The sequence below is a fragment of the Ambystoma mexicanum genome, chromosome 12 (genome assembly GCF_040938575.1).
Source record: "Ambystoma mexicanum isolate Mex_15411 chromosome 12, UKY_AmexF1_1, whole genome shotgun sequence".
Lineage (NCBI taxonomy): Eukaryota > Metazoa > Chordata > Amphibia > Caudata > Ambystomatidae > Ambystoma > Ambystoma mexicanum.
Window position 1 is genome coordinate 3,212,311 of NC_090936.1, and position 19,186 is coordinate 3,231,496.

Genomic DNA, 19,186 nt, shown 5'->3' on the forward strand with positions numbered 1-19,186 from the left:
GGAGTGCTGTGGTACCTTAGTGTGTGTGGTGCTTTGGTATCCTGGTGTGTCATGTGCTTTGGTACCTTAGTGTGTGGGTGCTTTGGTATCCTGGTGTGGCATGTGCTTTGGTACCTTAGTGTGTGGGGTGCTTTGGTATCCTTGTGTGTCATGTGCTTTGGTAACTTGGTGTGTGGGGTGCTTTGATATCCTGGTGTGTCGAGTGCTTTGGTAACATATCGTGTGGGATGCTTTGGTATCCTGGTGTGTCATGTGCTTTGGTACCTTAGTGTGTGGGGTGCTTTGGTATCCTGGTGTGTCATGTGCTTTGGTACCTTAGTGTGTGTGGTGCTTTGGTGTCCTGGTGTATCATGTGCTTTGGTAACTTAGTGTGTGGGGTGCTTTGGTATCCTCTTGTGTCAAGTGCTTTGGTACCTTATTGTGCGTGGAGTGCTTTGGTATCCTGATGTGTCATGTGCTTTGGTAACTTAGTGTGTCTGTGCTTTGGTATCCTGGTGTGTCGTGTGCTTTGTTAACTTAGTGGGTGCTGTGCTTTGGAATCCTGCTGTGTCAAGTGCTTTTGTAACTTAGTGTGTGGGGTGCTTTGGTATCCTAGTGTGTCAAGAGCTTTGGTAACTTAGTGTATGGGGTGCTTTGGTATCCTGGTGTGTCATGTGCTTTGGTAACTTAGTGTGTGGGGTGCTTTGGTATCCTCTTTTGTCAAGTGCTTTGGTAACTTAGTGTGTGGGGTGCTTTGGTATCCTGGTGTGTCATGTGCTTTGGTGACTTAGTTTGTGGGGTGCTTTGGTATCCTGGTGTGTCGAGTGCTTTGGTAACTTAGTGTGTGGGGTGCTTTGCTATCCTGGTGTGTCGAGTGCTTTGGTAACTTAGTGTGTGGGGTGCTTTGGTATCCTGGTGTGTGCTGTGCTTTGGTACCTTAGTGTGTGTGCTGCTTTGGTATCCTGGTGTGTCGAATGCTTTGGTACCTTAGTGTGTGTGGTGCTTTGGTATCCTGGTGTTTCAAGTGCTTTGGTACCTTAGTGTGTGTGGTGCTTTGGTATCCTGGTGTGTCATGTGCTTTGGTACCTTATTGTGTGTGGAGTGCTTTGGTATACTGGTGTGCCATGTGCTTTGGTACCTTATTGTGTGTGGGGTGCTTTGGTATCCTGATGTGTCATGTGTTTGGTAACTTAGTGTGTGCTGTGCTTTGGTATCCTGATGTGTCATGTGCTTTGGTAACTTAGTGTGTGTTGTGCTTTGCTATCCTGGTTTGTCAAGTGCTTTTGTAACTTATTGTGTGTGGGGTGCTTTGGTATCCTGATGTGTCATGTGCTTTGGTAACTTAGTGTGTGCTGTGCTTTGGTATCCTGGTGTGTCATGTGCTTTGGTAACTTAGTGTGTGGCGTCCTTTGGTATCCTGTTGTGTCAAGTGCTTTGGTAACTTAGTGTGTGGGGTGCTTTAGTATCCTGGTGTGTCAAGTGCTTTGGTAACTTAGTGTGTGGGGTGCTTTGGTATCTTGGTGTGTCATATGCTTTGGTAACTTAGGTTGTCAGGTGCTTTGGTATCCTGGTGTGTCATGTGCTTTGGTAATGTAGTGTTTGGGGTGCTTTGGTATCCTGGTGTGTCGAGTGCTTTGGTAACTTAGTGTGTGGGGTGCCTTGGTATCCTGGTGTGTCGAGTGCTTTGGTAAGTTAGTGTGTGGGGTGCTTTGGTATCCTGGGGTGACGGGTGCTTTGGTAACCTAATGTGTGGGGTGCTTTGGTATCCTGGTCTGTCATGTGCTTTGGTAACTTAGTGTGTGGGGTGATTTGGCATCCTGGTGTGTCATGTGCTTTGGTATCTTTGTGTGTGGGGTGCTTTGGTATCCTGGTGTGTCAAGTGCTTTGGTACCTTAGTGTGTGTGGTGCTGTGGTATCCTGGTGTGTTGAGTGCTTTGGTACCTTATTGTGTGTGGAGTGCTTTGGTATCCTGGTGTGTCATGTGCTTTGGTACATTATTGTGTGGGGTGCTTTGGTATACTGGTGTGTCATGTGCTTTGGTACCTTATTGTGTGTGGAGTGCTTTGGTATCCTGGTGTGTCATGTGCTTTGGTAACTTAGTGTGTGGGGTGCTTTGGTATAGTGGTGTGTAATGTGCTTTGGTACCTTATTGTGTGTGGTGCTTTGGTATCCTGGTGTGTCATGTGATTTGGTAACTTAGTGTGTGGGGTGCTTTGGTATCCTGGCGTGTCATGTGCTTTGGTACCTTAGTGTGTGCTGTGCTTTGGTATCCTGGTGTGTCATGTGCTTTCGTACCTTAGTCTGTGCTTTGCTTTGGGATCCTGGTGTGTCATGTGCTTTGGTAATGTAGTGTTTGGGGTGCTTTGGTATCCTGGTGTGTCGAGTGCTTTGGTAACTTAGTGTGTGGGGTGCCTTGGTATCCTGGTGTGTCGAGTGCTTTGGTAAGTTAGTGTGTGGGGTGCTTTGGTATCCTGGGGTGACGGGTGCTTTGGTAACCTAATGTGTGGGGTGCTTTGGTATCCTGGTCTGTCATGTGCTTTGGTAACTTAGTGTGTGGGGTGATTTGGCATCCTGGTGTGTCATGTGCTTTGGTATCTTTGTGTGTGGGGTGCTTTGGTATCCCGGTGTGTCAAGTGCTTTGGTACCTTAGTGTGTGTGGTGCTGTGGTATCCTGGTGTGTTGAGTGCTTTGGTACCTTATTGTGTGTGGAGTGCTTTGGTATCCTGGTGTGTCATGTGCTTTGGTACCTTATTGTGTGGGGTGCTTTGGTATAATGGTGTGTCATGTGCTTTGGTACCTTATTGTGTGTGGAGTGCTTTGGTATCCTGGTGTGTCATGTGCTTTGGTAACTTAGTGTGTGGGGTGCTTTGGTATAGTGGTGTGTCATGTGCTTTGGTACCTTATTGTGTGGGGTGCTTTGGTATCCTGGCGTGTCATGTGCTTTGGTACCTTAGTGTGTGCTGTGCTTTGGTATCCTGGTGTGTCATGTGCTTTCATACCTTAGTCTGTGCTTTGCTTTGGGATCCTGGTGTGTCATGTGCTTTGGTAACTTAGTGTGTGGAGTACTTTGGTATCCTGGTGTGTCATGTGCTTTGGTAACTTAGTGTGTGGGATGCTTTGGTATCCTGGTGTGGCATGTGCTTTGGTAACTAAGTGTGTGTGGTGCTTTGGTATCCTGGTGTGTCGAGTGCTTTGGTAACATAGCATGTTGGATGCTTTAGTATCCTGGTGTGTCATGTACTTTGGTACCTTAGTGTGTGGGGTGCCTTGGTATCCTGGTGTGTCGAGTGCTTTGGTAACTTAGTATGTGGGGTGCTTTGGTATCCTGGTGTGTCGAGTGCTTTGGTAACTTAGTGCGTGGGGTGATTTGGTATCCTGGTGTGTCATGTGCTTTGGTAACTTAGTGTGTGGAGTACTTTGGTTTCCTGGTGTGTCATGTGCTTTGGTAACTTAGTGTGTGGGATGCTTTGGTATCCTGGTGTGGCATGTGCTTTGGTAACTTAGTGTGTGGGGTGCTTTGGTATCCTGGTGTGTCATGTGCTTTGGTAACTTAGTGTGTGGAGTACTTTGGTTTCCTGGTGTGTCATGTGCTTTGGTAACTTAGTGTGTGGGATGCTTTGGTATCCTGGTGTGGCATGTGCTTTGGTAACTAAGTGTGTGTGGTGCTTTGGTATCCTGGTGTGTCGAGTGCTTTGGTAACATAGCATGTTGGATGCTTTAGTATCCTGGTGTGTCATGTACTTTGGTACCTTAGTGTGTGGGGTGCCTTGGTATCCTGGTGTGTGGAGTGCTTTGGTAACTTAGTATGTGGGGTGCTTTGGTATCCTGGTGTGTCGAGTGCTTTGGTAACTTAGTGCGTGGGGTGATTTGGTATCCTGGTGCGTCATGTGCTTTGGTAACTTAGTGTGTGGGGTGCTTTGGTATCCTGGTGTGTCATGTGCTTTGGTAACTTAGTGTATGGGGTGCTTTGGTAGCCTGGTGTGTCGAGTGCTTTGGTAACTTAGTGCGTGTGGTGCTTTGGTATCCTGGTGTGTCACGTGCTTTGGTAACTTAGTGTATGGTGTGCTTTGGTATCCTGGTGTGTCACGTGCTTTGGTAACTTAGTGTGTGTGGTGCATTGGTATCCTGGTGTGTCATGTGCTTTGGTAACTTAGTGTATGGGGTGCTTTGGTATCCTGGTGTGTTGAGTGCTTTGGTAACTTAGTGTATGGGGTGCTTTGGTATCCTGGTGTGTCATGTGCTTTGGTAACTTAGTGTATGGGGTGCTTTGGTATCCTGGTGTGTCATGTGCTTTGGTAACTTAGTGTATGGGGTGCTTTGGTATCCTGGTGTGTCATGTGCTTTGGTGACTTAGTGTATGGGGTGCTTTGGTATCCTGGTGTGTTGAGTGCTTTGGTAACTTAGTGTATGGGGTGCTTTGGTATCCTGGTGTGTCATGTGCTTTGGTAACTTAGTGTATGGGGTGCTTTGGTATCCTGGTGTGTCATGTGCTTTGGTAACTTAGTGTATGGGGTGCTTTGGTATCCTGGTGTGTCATGTGCTTTGGTGACTTAGTGTGTGTGGTTCTTTGGTATCCTGGTGTGTCATGTGCTTTGGTAACTTAGTGTATGGGGTGCTTTGGTATCCTGTTGTGTCGAGTGCTTTGGTAACTTAGTGTGTGTGGTGCTTTGGTATCCTGGTGTGTCATGTGCTTTGGTAACTTAGTGTGTGTGGTGCTTTGGTATCCTGGTGTGTCATGTGCTTTGGTAACTTAGTGTATGGTGTGCTTTGGTATCCTGGTGTGTCGAGTGCTTTGGTAACTTAGTGTGTGTGGTGCTTTGGTATCCTGGTGTGTCATGTGCTTTGGTAACTTAGTGTATGGGGTGCTTTGGTATCCTGGTGTGTCATGTGCTTTGGTAACTTAGTGTGTGGGGTGCTTTGGTATCCTGGTGTGTCATGTGGTTTGGTACCTTATTGTGTGATGTGCTTTGGTATCCTTGTGTGTCATGTGCTTTGGTACCTTAGTGTGTGCTGTGCTTTTGTGTCCTGGTGTGTGCTGTGCTTTGGTACCTTAGTGTGTTTGGTGCTTTGGTATCCTGGTGTGTCATGTTCTTTGGTAACTTAGTGTATGGGGTGCTTTGGTATCCTGGTGTGTCATGTGCTTTGGTAACTTAGTGTATGGGGTGCTTTGGTATCCTGGTGTGTCTTGTGCTTTGGTAACTTAGTGTGTGTGGTGCTTTGGTATCCTGGTGTGTCATGTGCTTTGGTAACTTAGTGTATGGGGTGCTTTGGTATCCTGGTGTGTCATGTGCTTTGGTAACTTAGTGTGTGGGGTGCTTTGGTATCCTGGTGTGTCATGTGGTTTGGTACCTTATTGTGTGATGTGCTTTGGTATCCTTGTGTGTCATGTGCTTTGGTACCTTAGTGTGTGCTGTGCTTTTGTGTCCTGGTGTGTCATGTGCTTTGGTACCTTAGTGTGTTTGGTGCTTTGGTATCCTGGTGTGTCATGTTCTTTGGTAACTTAGTGTATGGGGTGCTTTGGTATCCTGGTGTGTCATGTGCTTTGGTAACTTAGTGTATGGGGTGCTTTGGTATCCTGGTGTGTCTTGTGCTTTGGTAACTTAGTGTGTGTGGTGCTTTGGTATCCTGGTGTGTCATGTGCTTTGGTAACTTAGTGTGTGTTGTGCTTTGGTATCCTGGTGTGTCATGTGCTTTGGTAACTTAGTGTATGGGGTGCTTTGGTATCCTGGTGTGTCGAGTGCTTTGGTAACTTAGTGTGTGTGGTGCTTTGGTATCCTGGTGTGTCATGTGCTTTGGTAACTTAGTGTATGGGGTGCTTTGGTATCCTGGTGTGTCGAGTGCTTTGGTAACTTAGTGTGTGTGGTGCTTTGGTATCCTGGTGTGTCATGTGCTTTGGTAACTTAGTATGTGTGGTGCTTTGGTATCCTTGTGTGTCATGTGCTTTGGTAACTTAGTGTATGGGGTGCTTTGGTAACCTGGTGTGTCATGTTCTTTGGTAACTTAGTGTGTGGGGTGCTTTGGTATCCTGGTGTGTCATGTGCTTTGGTAACTTAGTGTGTGGGGTGCTTTGGTATCCTGGTGTGTCATGTGCTTTGGTAGTTTAGTGTGTGCTGTGCTTTGGTATCCTGGTGTGTTATGTGCTTTGGTACCTTAGTGTGTGCTGTGCTTTGGTATCCTGGTGTGTCATGTGCTTTGGTACCTTAGTGTGTGCTGTGCTTTGGTATCCTGGTATGTCATGTGCTTTGGTAACTTAGTGTGTGTGGTGCTTTGGTATCCTGGTGTGTCATGTGCTTTGGTACCTTAGTGTGTGCTGTGCTTTTGTGTCCTGGTGTGCGCTGTGCTTTGGTATCCTGTTTGTCATGTGCTTTGGTACCTTAGTGTGTGTGGTGCTTTGGTATCCTGGTGTGTCATGTGCTTTGGTAACTTAGTGTGTGTGGTGCTTTGGTATCCTGGTGTGTCATGTGCTTTGGTAACTTAGTGTATGGGGTGCTTTGGTATCCTGGTGTGTCGAGTGCTTTGGTAACTTAGTGTGTGTGGTGCTTTGGTATCCTGGTGTGTCATGTGCTTTGGTAACTTAGTGTATGGGGTGCTTTGGTATCCTGGTGTGTCGAGTGCTTTGGTAACTTAGTGTGTGTGGTGCTTTGGTATCCTGGTGTGTTAAGTGCTTTGGTAACTTAGTATGTGTGGTGCTTTGGTATCCTGGTGTGTCATGTGCTTTGGTAACTTAGTGTGTGGGGTGCTTTGGTATCCTGGTGTGTCGAGTGCTTTGGTAACTTAGTGTGTGTGGTGCTTTGGTATCCTGGTGTGTCATGTTCTTTGGTAACTTAGTGTGTGGGGTGCTTTGGTATCCTGGTGTGTCATGTGCTTTGGTAACTTAGTGTGTGGGGTGCTTTGGTATCCTGGTGTGTCATGTGCTTTGGTAATTTAGTGTGTGCTGTGCTTTGGTATCCTGGTGTGTTATGTGCTTTGGTACCTTAGTGTGTGCTGTGCTTTGGTATCCTGGTGTGTCATGTGCTTTGGTACCTTAGTGTGTGCTGTGCTTTGGTATCCTGGTATGTCATGTGCTTTGGTAACTTAGTGTGTGTGGTGCTTTGGTATCCTGGTGTGTCATGTGCTTTGGTACCTTAGTGTGTGCTGTGCTTTTGTGTCCTGGTGTGCGCTGTGCTTTGGTATCCTGTTTGTCATGTGCTTTGGTACCTTAGTGTGTGTGGTGATTTGGTATCCTGGTGTGTCATGTGCTTTGGTACCTTAGTGTGTGCTGTGCTTTTGTGTCCTGGTGTGCGCTGTGCTTTGGTATCCTGGTTTGTCATGTGCTTTGGTACCTTAGTGTGTGTGGTGCTTTGGTATCCTGGTGTGTCATGTTCTTTGGTAACTTAGTGTGTGGGGTGCTTTGGTATCCTGGTGTGTCATGTGCTTTGGTAACTTAGTGTGTGGGGTGCTTTGGTATCCTGGTGTGTCATGTGCTTTGGTAATTTAGTGTGTGCTGTGCTTTGGTATCCTGGTGTGTTATGTGCTTTGGTACCTTAGTGTGTGCTGTGCTTTGGTATCCTGGTGTGTCATGTGCTTTGGTACCTTAGTGTGTGCTGTGCTTTGGTATCCTGGTATGTCATGTGCTTTGGTAACTTAGTGTGTGTGGTGCTTTGGTATCCTGGTGTGTCATGTGCTTTGGTACCTTAGTGTGTGCTGTGCTTTTGTGTCCTGGTGTGCGCTGTGCTTTGGTATCCTGTTTGTCATGTGCTTTGGTACCTTAGTGTGTGTGGTGATTTGGTATCCTGGTGTGTCATGTGCTTTGGTACCTTAGTGTGTGCTGTGCTTTTGTGTCCTGGTGTGCGCTGTGCTTTGGTATCCTGGTTTGTCATGTGCTTTGGTACCTTAGTGTGTGTGGTGCTTTGGTATCCTGGTGTGTCATGTGCTTTGGTAATTTAGTGTGTGCTGTGCTTTGGTATCCTGGTGTGTCATGTGCTTTGGTACCTTAGTGTGTGGGGTGCTTTGGTATCCTGGTGTGTCATGTGCTTTGGTAACTTAGTGTGTGGGGTGCTTTGGTATCCTCGTGTGTCATGTGCTTTGGTACCTTAGTGTGTGGGGTGCTTTGGTATGCTGGTCTGGGGAGAACTTCGGTGTACTAGTCTGTGTATTGTTTTAGTTCCACAGTATGATGTTTGCTTTAGTGCCGTGGTCTGTGTGGCTTTGACTGGGTGCAGCTTTGGTGTCCGGTTCTGTGATATGTGTCTGTGATATGTGAGTGCCCTGGTCTGTAGGGTGCTTTGGTGTACTGTGGACTGCTTTGGTATTCTGGCATTTTGAGTGTGTTGTTCTGGTTTGTGGGGTACTTTGATGTCCTGGTCTGTGTGATGCTTTGCTGTTTTGGCCTATGAGATGTTTTGACGTTTTAGGATTTGGGGTGCCTTGCTGTCCTGATCTTCGTGTGGTTTGGTATCCCTGTGTGAGGTGTTTTTGCACTCTCATTTGTGGGATGCTTTGCTGTCCTGTTGTGTGATGTGGTTTTGCGCTTGTGTCTGTTTGGTACTGTGGTGTCCTTGTCTTTCGGGTACTTTGGTGTACAGTTATAGTTCCAGTGTGTTCCATGGTGTGCTTTTGCACCCTGGTCTGTTTGGGGCCACTGTGTCCTGATATGTGGGGTGGGGTCCTTTGGGATGGTGTGTGCGGGTGGGATGCTTCACTGTACTGACCCGGGGCACCTCCTTGTCCTTGTCCGTGCTGCAGCCACCCTCTTCTGTCAGCTGGGGGTGTCTATGTGCATGCTGCTCCCGGTGGTTGGCCTGCTATAGTCTGATGCCTGGCAGCGTGCGTGGCGTGTGGGCTGCTCACTGCGCTGGAGCAGAGCCCGGTGCAGAGGGGGTGCAGGAAGGCAGCGGCAGCAGGTCCGGCCCACAGCAGCCTTTGACGTGTGCGCGTTTGGTGCAATGCGAATTATCCCCACTCATTCACTTGGGGCTTGCGGGCAGCACGAGAGCCACAAGGACCCCATCATTGCCATAACAACCGTGCACGACGTATAAGGTGTGCCACAGAAACTTCATGCACACAAGCGGGGAGTGGACTTCAAGTGTGCAGGCGTGGCTGCCTACTCCACGGTGGGAACGCACAAGTGCCCCCTGTTTACGCGATAATGAGCCCACGTGCAGGCAGTTCGCCTTCAGCGCGGGCATTGTTCCAGCGCGTGCAGCCAGAACGCCACACTGCACATGTAGATAGGCTACCACATGCGTGTGCAGTGCAGACCGCCACCCGTGCACACACAGGGTGGCAGGCAGAACCTTCTGCCACAGCCCAGCCGCGGAGAGATCCCTGTCATGTGGCGGTGGAGAGACACCCCCCACAGCACGGGCACTGGCAGGGAGACCCCGCGTGCAGGGGAGGATCCTGTTTTCTCTCCGCCCCATCCCCCCCCCCCACACACACACCTCCCCCTCCTGTTCGAGCTCGCCTCCAGAATCCGTGCGCGTAAGGTGCTACCCAGAGGCGTGTGTCAGCTCCCCGCCCCCGGCTGCCACACAGTGACAGGTGCCGGGCGACGCTGATGATCCCGGGGCTGTGAGGCGGCTGCACAGCTCAGTGCAGCTCCGACGCCCTCCTCCACGGCACAGGCTGCTGCTGCTGCTGGCACACACCAGGCTGCACACACAAGACTGCTGGCAGAGAGGCAGGCGAGAGCCCGACGCTGGTAGCCACAGTGCCCCGACGCACACGAGCTGCCCGTCCACATCAGAGGAGCTGCCCCACGGCACAGGATACCCTTCCACACCAGAGGAGCCGAGCTGCCCGGGCACGGTAGCCGCCCCGGGCACGGGAGCTGCCCTGCCACATCAGAGGAGCTGCCCCGCGGCACACGAGCTGCCCTGCCACATCATAGGAGACGAGCTGCCCGGGCACGGGAGCTGCCCTGCCACATCAGAGGAGCTGCCCCGCGGCACACGAGCTGCCCGTCCACATCAGAGGAGTGCCCCGCGGCACAGGAGCTGCCCTGCCACATCAGAGGAGCTGCCCGGGCACAGGAACCGCCCCGGGCACGGGAGCTGCCCGTCCACATCAGGGGAGTGCCCCGCGGCACAGGAGCTGCCCTGCCACATCAGAGGAGACGAGCTGCCCGGGCACGGGAGCTGCCCTGCCACATCAGAGGAGCTGCCCCGCGGCACACGAGCTGCCTACTCCATCACAGCTGACACTTCAGGGGCGCAGTGCCACTTCCCGGAGCTGTCCACCCAGCGGAGGTGCCGGCCCTCCAACACAGGGGTTACACTCTACTACAGCATCAGTCGTCTAGGGCAGAAGCGCCCCCCGCCCTGGTATCTGCCTGTGAACCGCCACTGCAAGAGCTGCCCTTCCTATCACATAGGCTGTGCCACCACACAGGACTGAAGCCGCAGCACAGGGTCTGCGCCTTTGCAGGAGCTGGCAAGGGGTTGCCCCGCGCATTAGCTGCCCGGGCACTGGGATTGGCTGGACAAGCAGTGCCCTGGCCTGGCCCTGCCACTCGTGCTGCCTGGTTTGGGAAGCTCCGAGCAGGAGAAGGGGAACGCGGAGAGTGGGAAGCCTGAGTCCGCGGACTTTGGCTGCGGACTCCTCGCCATGGCCAGGGAGAACGGCGAGAGCAGCGCGTCCTGGAAGAAGCAGGCCGAGGACATCAAGAAGATATACGAGTTCAAGGAGACCCTGGGAACGTGAGTACGGCAGTGCTAGAAGTAGTGGGTCTGTGTCTCGACAGGGGGGGTGGGGTGGAGGGAGGGCATAGTGCAACATGTGCCAAGGTGTGGCGGCCGGGGCATTGCAAGAGTCTGTGCAACTAGTTTACAACTGTACACCTGCACAGGGACATGAATGCATACCTCATCTGTGTAGAATGGGGAATATGGTCCTAGAAATAGAGGAATGGTAAACGGATATAAATAAAAGTAGTGGAACACCGTTCCAACCGTTCCCGCTCACTTCGATCACTGCAGTACAGAAAGAGTGTCGTGGTGCCCATCCCACCTGCCAACTTTGCTATGTCCCCTGCCCACATTCACACACATCTCCATTCTGCCTCTGCCTCCAATGCCATCCGCACCACAGCGTTGTACTGGAACGTGTAAGTGCCAGCCGTGGTGCTCTCGTTCCGCATGGCTCTCGTCCTGGCACACTTCTTCCGCGCGGGCCGACGCCCCCTAGTAGCGTGTATTTAGGTTGTGGGGAGGGGGGGGGGGTCATAAGAGAAGACTGCTAACATTTTCACTCCCTGTTGGTCACCTGAAAGCTGGCTTTAGAATTAGGCACAACGGGGCAGTCTTGAAATGATGCCCACGAGGGCTCCTCACAGTTCCCCGGGCCTCTGCCTCCTACCTCGCGGGCTCCTCCCCCTCCCCCCCATGGGCGCAGCCCTTTAAGAAGGCAGAGGCCTGGCACACAGCCGGGGAAGGGCTGCGGGTGAGAGACGGCGCTGGTGCTTTTTTAACCCCTGGCGAACCTGGGGATTGGGTGACATGTTTCAAGGTTTATAAAAGATGACTTGAAAAGTACACAATTCAAGTACGGACAAAGACGCCTTGGGCTTTGTCCGTCGTAAAAGCTTTATAAAAGATGGATTGAATTGTGTAATTTTCAAGCCATCTTTTATAAACAGAAATGTTTAAAAAAGATGGTTTGAAAACTATGCAAACCGTAAGTTATGTACACAAATATATAAATGTTATATATTTGTGTACGTACCTTTAGTATGGTTCGTGTACTTTGCAAGCCATCTTTCATAAACATAGAAATAAGAGAAGGCTTGCATACTACACAAACCATAGTAAGGTACACACATGCTTACATGCCCATCCCACAAGCCACACCCCAAATGAGGGCCCACCCTTGATTTCTTACCCCACTTAAAGCCCTTAGGTAAACCCAAACAATGACACCGGAAAGTACCAGCTGCCAGTTCTATTTATGTCCAAATAACAATCCAACTCCTAAAATGACATAACTTTGCATACAGTTCTGTGACAGGGTCCACAGCTCCGAGGCGCAGGAGTGGCAGGAACCAACCACCCCACTGCGGTTTTGGGACCTGCTGCAAGTCGATGCTTATACAGGGCTCTGCACCCCCAGCAGGGAAGGAGGGTTAGGGTGACGAGGGTTGGATAGGAAGCGGGGGAGGGGGGCGAGTAGGGAAACCGGAATGAGGTTTAGGGAGAGGTTATGGATAGGTTGGGGATGTTAGGGTAAGGTTTTGATCACTGCGCGCACTTCCAGCGAGCTGTGACACTCCCAGAAACACGCGTCCCTGCTTCTGACTCTACAAACATATACAATATTACTATAGCAGTACATAAAGGCACCGCAACCTAATAAACACACATGAGGTAGTGCAGGCGTAGCTTAGGCTCGTCGTCACCAGAGTGTGCCTTGTTGTCACCTGCGATTTTGTTGTGCCAGGATGTGTCGTAGTAGCTGTTCAAATGCTGCAAGAGAGAGAGTGCTACAATCAGTGCACAGATCAGACACTGCCACATGCGACCTAACGGGAAATCTCCAGAGTTCTCGATAGGCCAGTCCACCCCTGAGTGCAGGGGTTGAGTGAGGCCGCTGCAGGGAGAGAATTGTGGGAAGGGGATTAGGGCGGATAGTTTAGTCACCCCTCAAACATTTGCCTCCTAGCCCCTGAGGAGACTGATCATGAACACCTGGAAAAAAGCCAATTTTCGAAAAATCTTTTCAGCAAAGGATAAAATGTGCGCTCCTTTTAAACCCCCCAAAAATGCACGTCAATATTTCTTGAACAGGGCGCTATTGACCAGCGATTTCATACTGATTCTGCTCAGTCCCTCAATTGTTTTTGTGGGGAAGTGTCTCGCCTCCGAACCCGAAACATAGTTTAAAATAGGAACACACGCAGTTTTCAAAATAAACGTTGCTACGTCGCTTGCGCATGGTTTGGGGAGAAATATCCGGCCCAATGACAGCACTGGGTACCCTCCTATTGCATATCACCGCAAGCGTTCGCTCTCCCCATCGTGGGCACCCAAATGCAGTCACGCGCAGCACAGCAGGTCAGGGGAAAACGCATACTTAATTTTAGGCGCCGTAGGAAGGCCACACAGCTAAGGACAATTAATGCTGCATGGGACAAGAAAGGTGGCGCACTACAGGATGGAAATGCCAAGAAACCGCGGACAAGAAAACGAGCGCTGACGTATCAAAGGGTTTTCAATAGTGTATAGCAGTTCCAGCTGCATCCTTCCTGGGCCTCCTGCCGCTCCTTCAAATTTGGTTCCCCACCTCAGTCGGATTCAGGGATTTCATGCCGCTAGCTAATGGTTACTCGCGTGAAGCACCCCACCCCCAGCACCCTCCCCAAAAGAACATACATCAAGCCACAAGTGTTCAGTGACAGTGAGTCACTAACTTACCTCCTGTCCACACTCCACAGTCCACATGATGAGCCCAGGAGGCTCAGCCAGGCCGGGCCAAGGGGTAGGCCCATGTTGTGGCGACTAGTGTCTCCTTTGAGTCCTCTCTCTCTGGCTGGTGCCCAGTGCCGGCTGGCTGCTGGGCCTGGAGGCCGACTGCCTGCTGCACTGCAGCACACTGTGTGGCTGGCTGCTGTGAGGGCGGCACCCACTAGGTGGCAGGTGCCCCGTGCAGCTGTGCCCAGCCCAAGCAAGAACTTGGTGTGGTGGGCTGCTTCTGCTGCTGGTGGCGTGGCGTTGCCTCCGTGTGTGCGACTGAGCTGACAGCCTAATTTGTGCCCAAAATGCCCAGCCCAGGCCGGCAGGCCCAATATGACTCCACTACAGAGTGAGTGACGTCACTGTGAAATGGCCTGACCTGAGTGAGACCTCTCCCACACCCAGACCTGGCAATGGCGGCGCGGGGTCTGGGTCTATTGGTCCGCGCTGTTGTCCCCGGCAGCCCCCAAGGCTGCAGGCAGGCTAAGGTGTTACCATTTTGCACTTCGAATCGTGAAGTTTGCTCCCACAGGAGCGCAGCGCAGCCTGACTGGCGCCAGGCAGCGAGGCAGCCACGCCGGCATCACCTGATGTTGATGGCCATTGCCCAGGCCTGAGGGGTCTGGGGCTGGGCAGCGAGAGGCCACATCGCATGGCGGCCCCTCTAGTATCCATGATTACACGTGTTACCTTGCTTTCATGAGTGGCTGTTGCTGCCACAGCCGCTGCTTCTGGCGAGAACAAGCTGCGCTCAGGCTGCGGCAGTGGCCGAACGACTTGATAGCCACAGTCTGACCCTGCCCACAATCTCCACAGGGCCTGTCTCCCAGCTGGCTTCTACAGTGGCTGCCCCACAGAACATCCACGCAGCCTGGCCCACTGGCCTCTACAGTGCCTGCATCTCCCAGCATCCACACTGCCCGCACGGGCAATGCTCCACCCACCTGCCACTGTGCCTGCACCCCAGCATCCACACAGCCTGGACCACTGGCCTCTACGGTGCCTGCATCTCCCAGCATCCACAGTGCCCACATACTGCCCGCACGGGCAATGCTCCTTCCACCTGCCACTGTGCCTGCACCCCAGCATCCACACAGCCTGGCCTACTGGCCTCTGCGGTGCCTGCGGCTCACAGCATCCACAGTGCCCACACACTGCCCGCACGGGCAATGCTCCACCCACCTGCCACTGTGCCTGCACCCCAGCATCCACACAGCCTGGACCACTGGCCTCTACAGTGCCTGCATCTCCCAGCATCCACAGTGCCCACACACTGCCCGCACGGGCCATGCTCCTCCCACCTGCCACTGTGCCTGCACCCCAGCAGGGGAGTGGAGTGGGTGCGATGCCCATGGCACAGCCAGGGCACATCATAGGGTCTACCTCCCAGGAAGGGTGCCGCCACCAAGCCTTCCACCGCGACTTGTAGGCGATTTTGCGCGCTTTCCAGGTCCCCAGTACACGGGCTCTCTGGTCCGACGCACATCGCTGCCCATGTGCTCGGTTAATGTGCGGTGAGATTGGCTTGGTGGTCGCTGTAGTGCTTGCAGTTTGCTATAGGGCACGTGTCCGGACCTCACGCAGCTCGCGACAGATCTCCGGGTTCCTTTGCCTTCCCTTGGCAGCTGGTGCCCCGGAGGCCAGCACCGGACATCACTGCCACTGCCCCTAACTCCCCGTGACTTCCCTCTGCTGCTGCCCGGGGCGGGGTCTATAAATAGCAGCGGCGACGCCACCACCGGGCTTCTGCTCTGGCCGGCTCGGCGGTGTTTGCTTAATTAGTTAAGCATTACAGGAGTTGGTTCCCCAGCCCGCTTGCTTGCTTGCTGTGTGTGCAGGGGGATCGAGTGGCAGTGCTTGTGTTTTGACTTGCTCTGTCTCCATCCCAGGAAAGCGGCGGTGCTTCAATTAGGCTGTGCTGTGGTAGGCACTGCCTCAAAACATAACACACAGCAGGGCGGCCAGGCCACGTTGGCATTGAATACGCAGGGTATCTGACTCATGGAATTATTTGCGTGTGAAACGGGGATTTGCGTGCCATTTGCCCCCAAATCCCCATTCGTCAAACAGGGATTTACGCGTAGAATGGCACGAAAATCCCCGTTTTACACGCAAATAATTCCATGAATCAGAGGACCGATTCATGGTAAAGTGCACAGAAATCCCGCAAGTGCTGCATGCCAAGAAGGACATTGCATGAGCCTGTGTGCAGAATAATAAAAGCGCGCCCTGTGTATTTATGGAGCGGTTCATGCCAAGTGTCCGTATCGCAAGTCACCGCCAAAAGCCCCCAACACTCCCACACGCAAAGCATGAACAGGCAGATCAGCTACCGTTGCGCTTTCCCCCGGGCGTGAATACACACACCCTTCAAACAGTACGTGGGGTCCCCCGCAAGCCCACCTGCATCTCGGGGGACCCGACGCTGATCCTGATGGAGCAGGAGCTGGACGGGCTTCTGATGGAGCAGGAGCTGGACGGGCTTCTGATGGAGCTGGATGGGCTTCTGATGGAGCAGGGCCTGGGCGGGCTTCTGATGGAGCAGGAGCTGGACGGGCTTCTGATGGAGCTGGATGGGCTTCTGATGGAGCAGGGCCTGGGCGGGCTTCTGATGGAGCTGGACGGGCTTCTGATGGAGCAGGGGCTGGACGGGCTTCTGATGGAGCAGGGGCTGGTCGGGCTTCTGATGGAGCAGTGGAGCAGGAGCTGGACGGGCTTCTGATGGAGCAGGGGCTGGACAGGCTTCTGATGGAGCAGGGCCTGCGCGGGCTTCTGATGGAGCAGGGCCTGGGCGGGCTTCTGATGGAGCAGGGGCTGGACGGGCTTCTGATGGAGCAGGGGCTGGACGGGCTTCTGATGGAGCAGGGCCTGGGCGGGCTTCTGATGGAGCAGGGCCTGGGCGGGCTTCTGATGGAGCAGGAGCTGGACGGGCTTCTGACGGAGCAGGGGCTGGACGGGCTTCTGATGGAGCAGGGGCTGGACGGGCTTCTGACGGAGCAGGGGCTGGACGGGCTTCTGACGGAGCAGGGGATGGACGGGCTTCTGACGGAGCAGGGGCTGGACGGGCTTCTGATGGAGCAGGGGCTGGACGGGCTTCTGACGGAGCAGGGGATGGACGGGCTTCTGATGGAGCAGGAGCTGGACGGGCTTCTGATGGAGCAGGGGATGGACGGGCTTCTGATGGAGCAGGAGTTGGACGGGCTTCTGATGGAGCAGGAGCTGCACGGGCTTCTGATGGAGCAGGGGATGGACGGGCTTCTGATGGAGCAGGAGCTGGACGGGCTTCTGATGGAGCAGGGCCTGGGCGGGCTTCTGATGGAGCAGGAGCTGGACGGGCTTCTGATGGAGCAGGAGCTGGACGGGCTTCTGATGGAGCAGGAGCTGGACGAGCTTCTGATGGAGCAGGAGCTGGACGGGCTTCTGATGGAGCAGGAGCTGGACGGGCTTCTGATGGACCTGGATGGGCTTCTGATGGAGCAGGAGCTGGACGGGCTTCTGATGGAGCTGGATGGGCTTCTGATGGAGCAGGGCCTGAGCGGGCTTCTGATGGAGCAGTGGAGCAGGAGCTGGACGGGCTTCTGATGGAGCAGGGGCTGGACGGGCTTCTGATGGAGCAGGGCCTGGGCGGGCTTCTGATGGAGCAGGAGCTGGACGGGCTTCTGATGGAGCAGCGGGCTGGACGGGCTTCTGATGGAGCAGGGGCTGGACGGGCTTCTGATGGAGCAGGGGATGGACGGGCTTCTGATGGAGCAGGGGCTGGACGGGCTTCTGATGGAGCAGGGGCTGGACGGGCTTCTGATGGAGCAGGGGATGGACGGGCTTCTGATGGAGCAGGGGATGGACGGGCTTCTGATGGAGCAGGGGCTGGACGGGCTTCTGATGGAGCAGGGGATGGACGGGCTTCTGATGGAGCAGGAGTTGGACGGGCTTCTGATGGAGCAGGAGCTGCGCGGGCTTCTGATGGAGCAGGGGATGGACGGGCTTCTGATGGAGCAGGAGCTGGACGGGCTTCTGATGGAGCAGGGCCTGGGCGGGCTTCTGATGGAGCAGGAGCTGGACGGGCTTCTGATGGAGCAGGAGCTGGACGGGCTTCTGATGGAGCAGGGGATGGACGGGCTTCTGATGGAGCAGGGGATGGACGGGCTTCTGATGGAGCAGCAGCAGGCAGGGCTTCTGATGGAGCAGGAGCTGGATGGGCTTCTGATGGAGCAGGGGATGGATGGGCTTCTGATGGAGCTGGATGGGCTTCTGATGGAGCAGGAGCTGGACGGGCTTCTGATGGAGCAGGGGATGGACAGGCTTCTGATGGAGCAGGGCCTGGGCGGGCTTCTGATGGAGCAGGGCCTGGGCGGGCTTCTGATGGAGCAGGGGATGGACAGGCTTCTGATGGAGCAGGAGCTGGCCGGGCTTCTGATGGAGCAGGGGATGGACGGGCTTCTGATGGAGCAGGGCCTGGGCGGGCTTCTGATGGAGCAGGGCCTGGGCGGGCTTCTGATGGAGCAGGAGCTGGATGGGCTTCTGATGGAGCTGGATGGGCTTCTGATGGAGCAGGAGCTGGATGGGCTTCTGATGGAGCTGGATGGGCTTCTGATGGAGCTTGACGGGCTTCTGATGGAGCAGGGGATGGACGGGCTTCTGATGGAGCAGGGGATGGACGGGCTTCTGATGGAGCAGGGCCTGGGCGGGCTTCTGATGGAGCAGGACCTGGGCGGGCTTCTGATGGAGCAGGAGCTGGGCGGGCTTCTGATGGAGCTGGACGGGCTACTGTGCCTTGTGGTGCTAAGGAGCCTTTTTACATTCGATCAAGCGAAGCTCAACTTAACATTGGGCAAAATAAATGGTGTAGGCAAGTATACTGTTGACATCCAGTGGCCTTATGCTCGTGAAGAGGTCCTATCCCTCAGCGACTGTAAGGGCCTCATTGTGAGTTCTACATGTGAAGAGGTCCTATCCCTCAGCGACTGTACGGGCCTCATTGTGAGTTCTACATGTGAAGAGGTCTCATCCCTCAGCGACTGTAAGGGCCTCATTGTGAGCTCTGCACTGATGGCAAAGCAGGAAGTATTTCAGAATGTTGCCTCTTACCACTCAGCACAATTATGGCACGTGCCACCCAAATAGTAAACGTTTGCTAGGTTGTAAGCGTAGGTAAGACCCCCACTTACACCGGCGGTGATGTTCTGGGCAGAACTACCACATGTGGAATTCCATCTACCCCAAATGGACTCAAAAAGGTATCTAGTGATAATGTTGCCGTGTAAACAGCCGCCAGGTGGCGACATTTCCTTAAAAATGCATCCTCCAGACAATCAAACAATTAAAGGTTCTAGGAATGAAGGTGATAATATATCATTATACCCCTCCTAGAATATTTGGGGAAAGATTTTTAGGGGTTATGTAAAAAAAAAATTGCCTACTGGCGACTTTTTCACAGCGAGATGATCACACGGAACCCTTCAAAATGGTTTGTAGCTTTGACTCTAAACGATGCAGAAAACGACCTATTCACTTTGGCGTCACTAACTGCGCCCCTAGTCTGCAAACTCGTAACCAGGCCCTGAGTTTCTGTATTATGCCTCATTTCTTGTGATTCATGAAAGATGGCAGCCCCTCCTCCACAAGAGGATCTATTGCACAATGCGCACCCTTGTACTGGCATTTCAGAATGAATATATCAGGCAACTATCATGATGAGTGTGTTTCCATAGGGCACAAGAGGCTCTACATTAAATATCAACTTTAACTACAGAAAGGCGGTACCGTAAGCTTGGTAATGT

The 19,186-nt window shown here is 53.1% G+C and overlaps 1 protein-coding gene across 1 annotated transcript in view; it reads left to right on the forward strand.

The window, feature by feature from the left end:
- Positions 1-9,206: 9,206 nt before the first annotated feature.
- Positions 9,207-19,186, forward strand: part of CAMK1D (calcium/calmodulin dependent protein kinase ID) — a 1,232,225-nt gene continuing 1,222,245 nt past the window's right edge. The window contains exon 1 of the mRNA XM_069627792.1: positions 9,207-10,661. Within this exon, the coding sequence (XP_069483893.1) occupies positions 10,570-10,661 (92 nt within the window). The 5' untranslated portion in view covers positions 9,207-10,569. The remainder of the gene's footprint in view (positions 10,662-19,186) is intronic.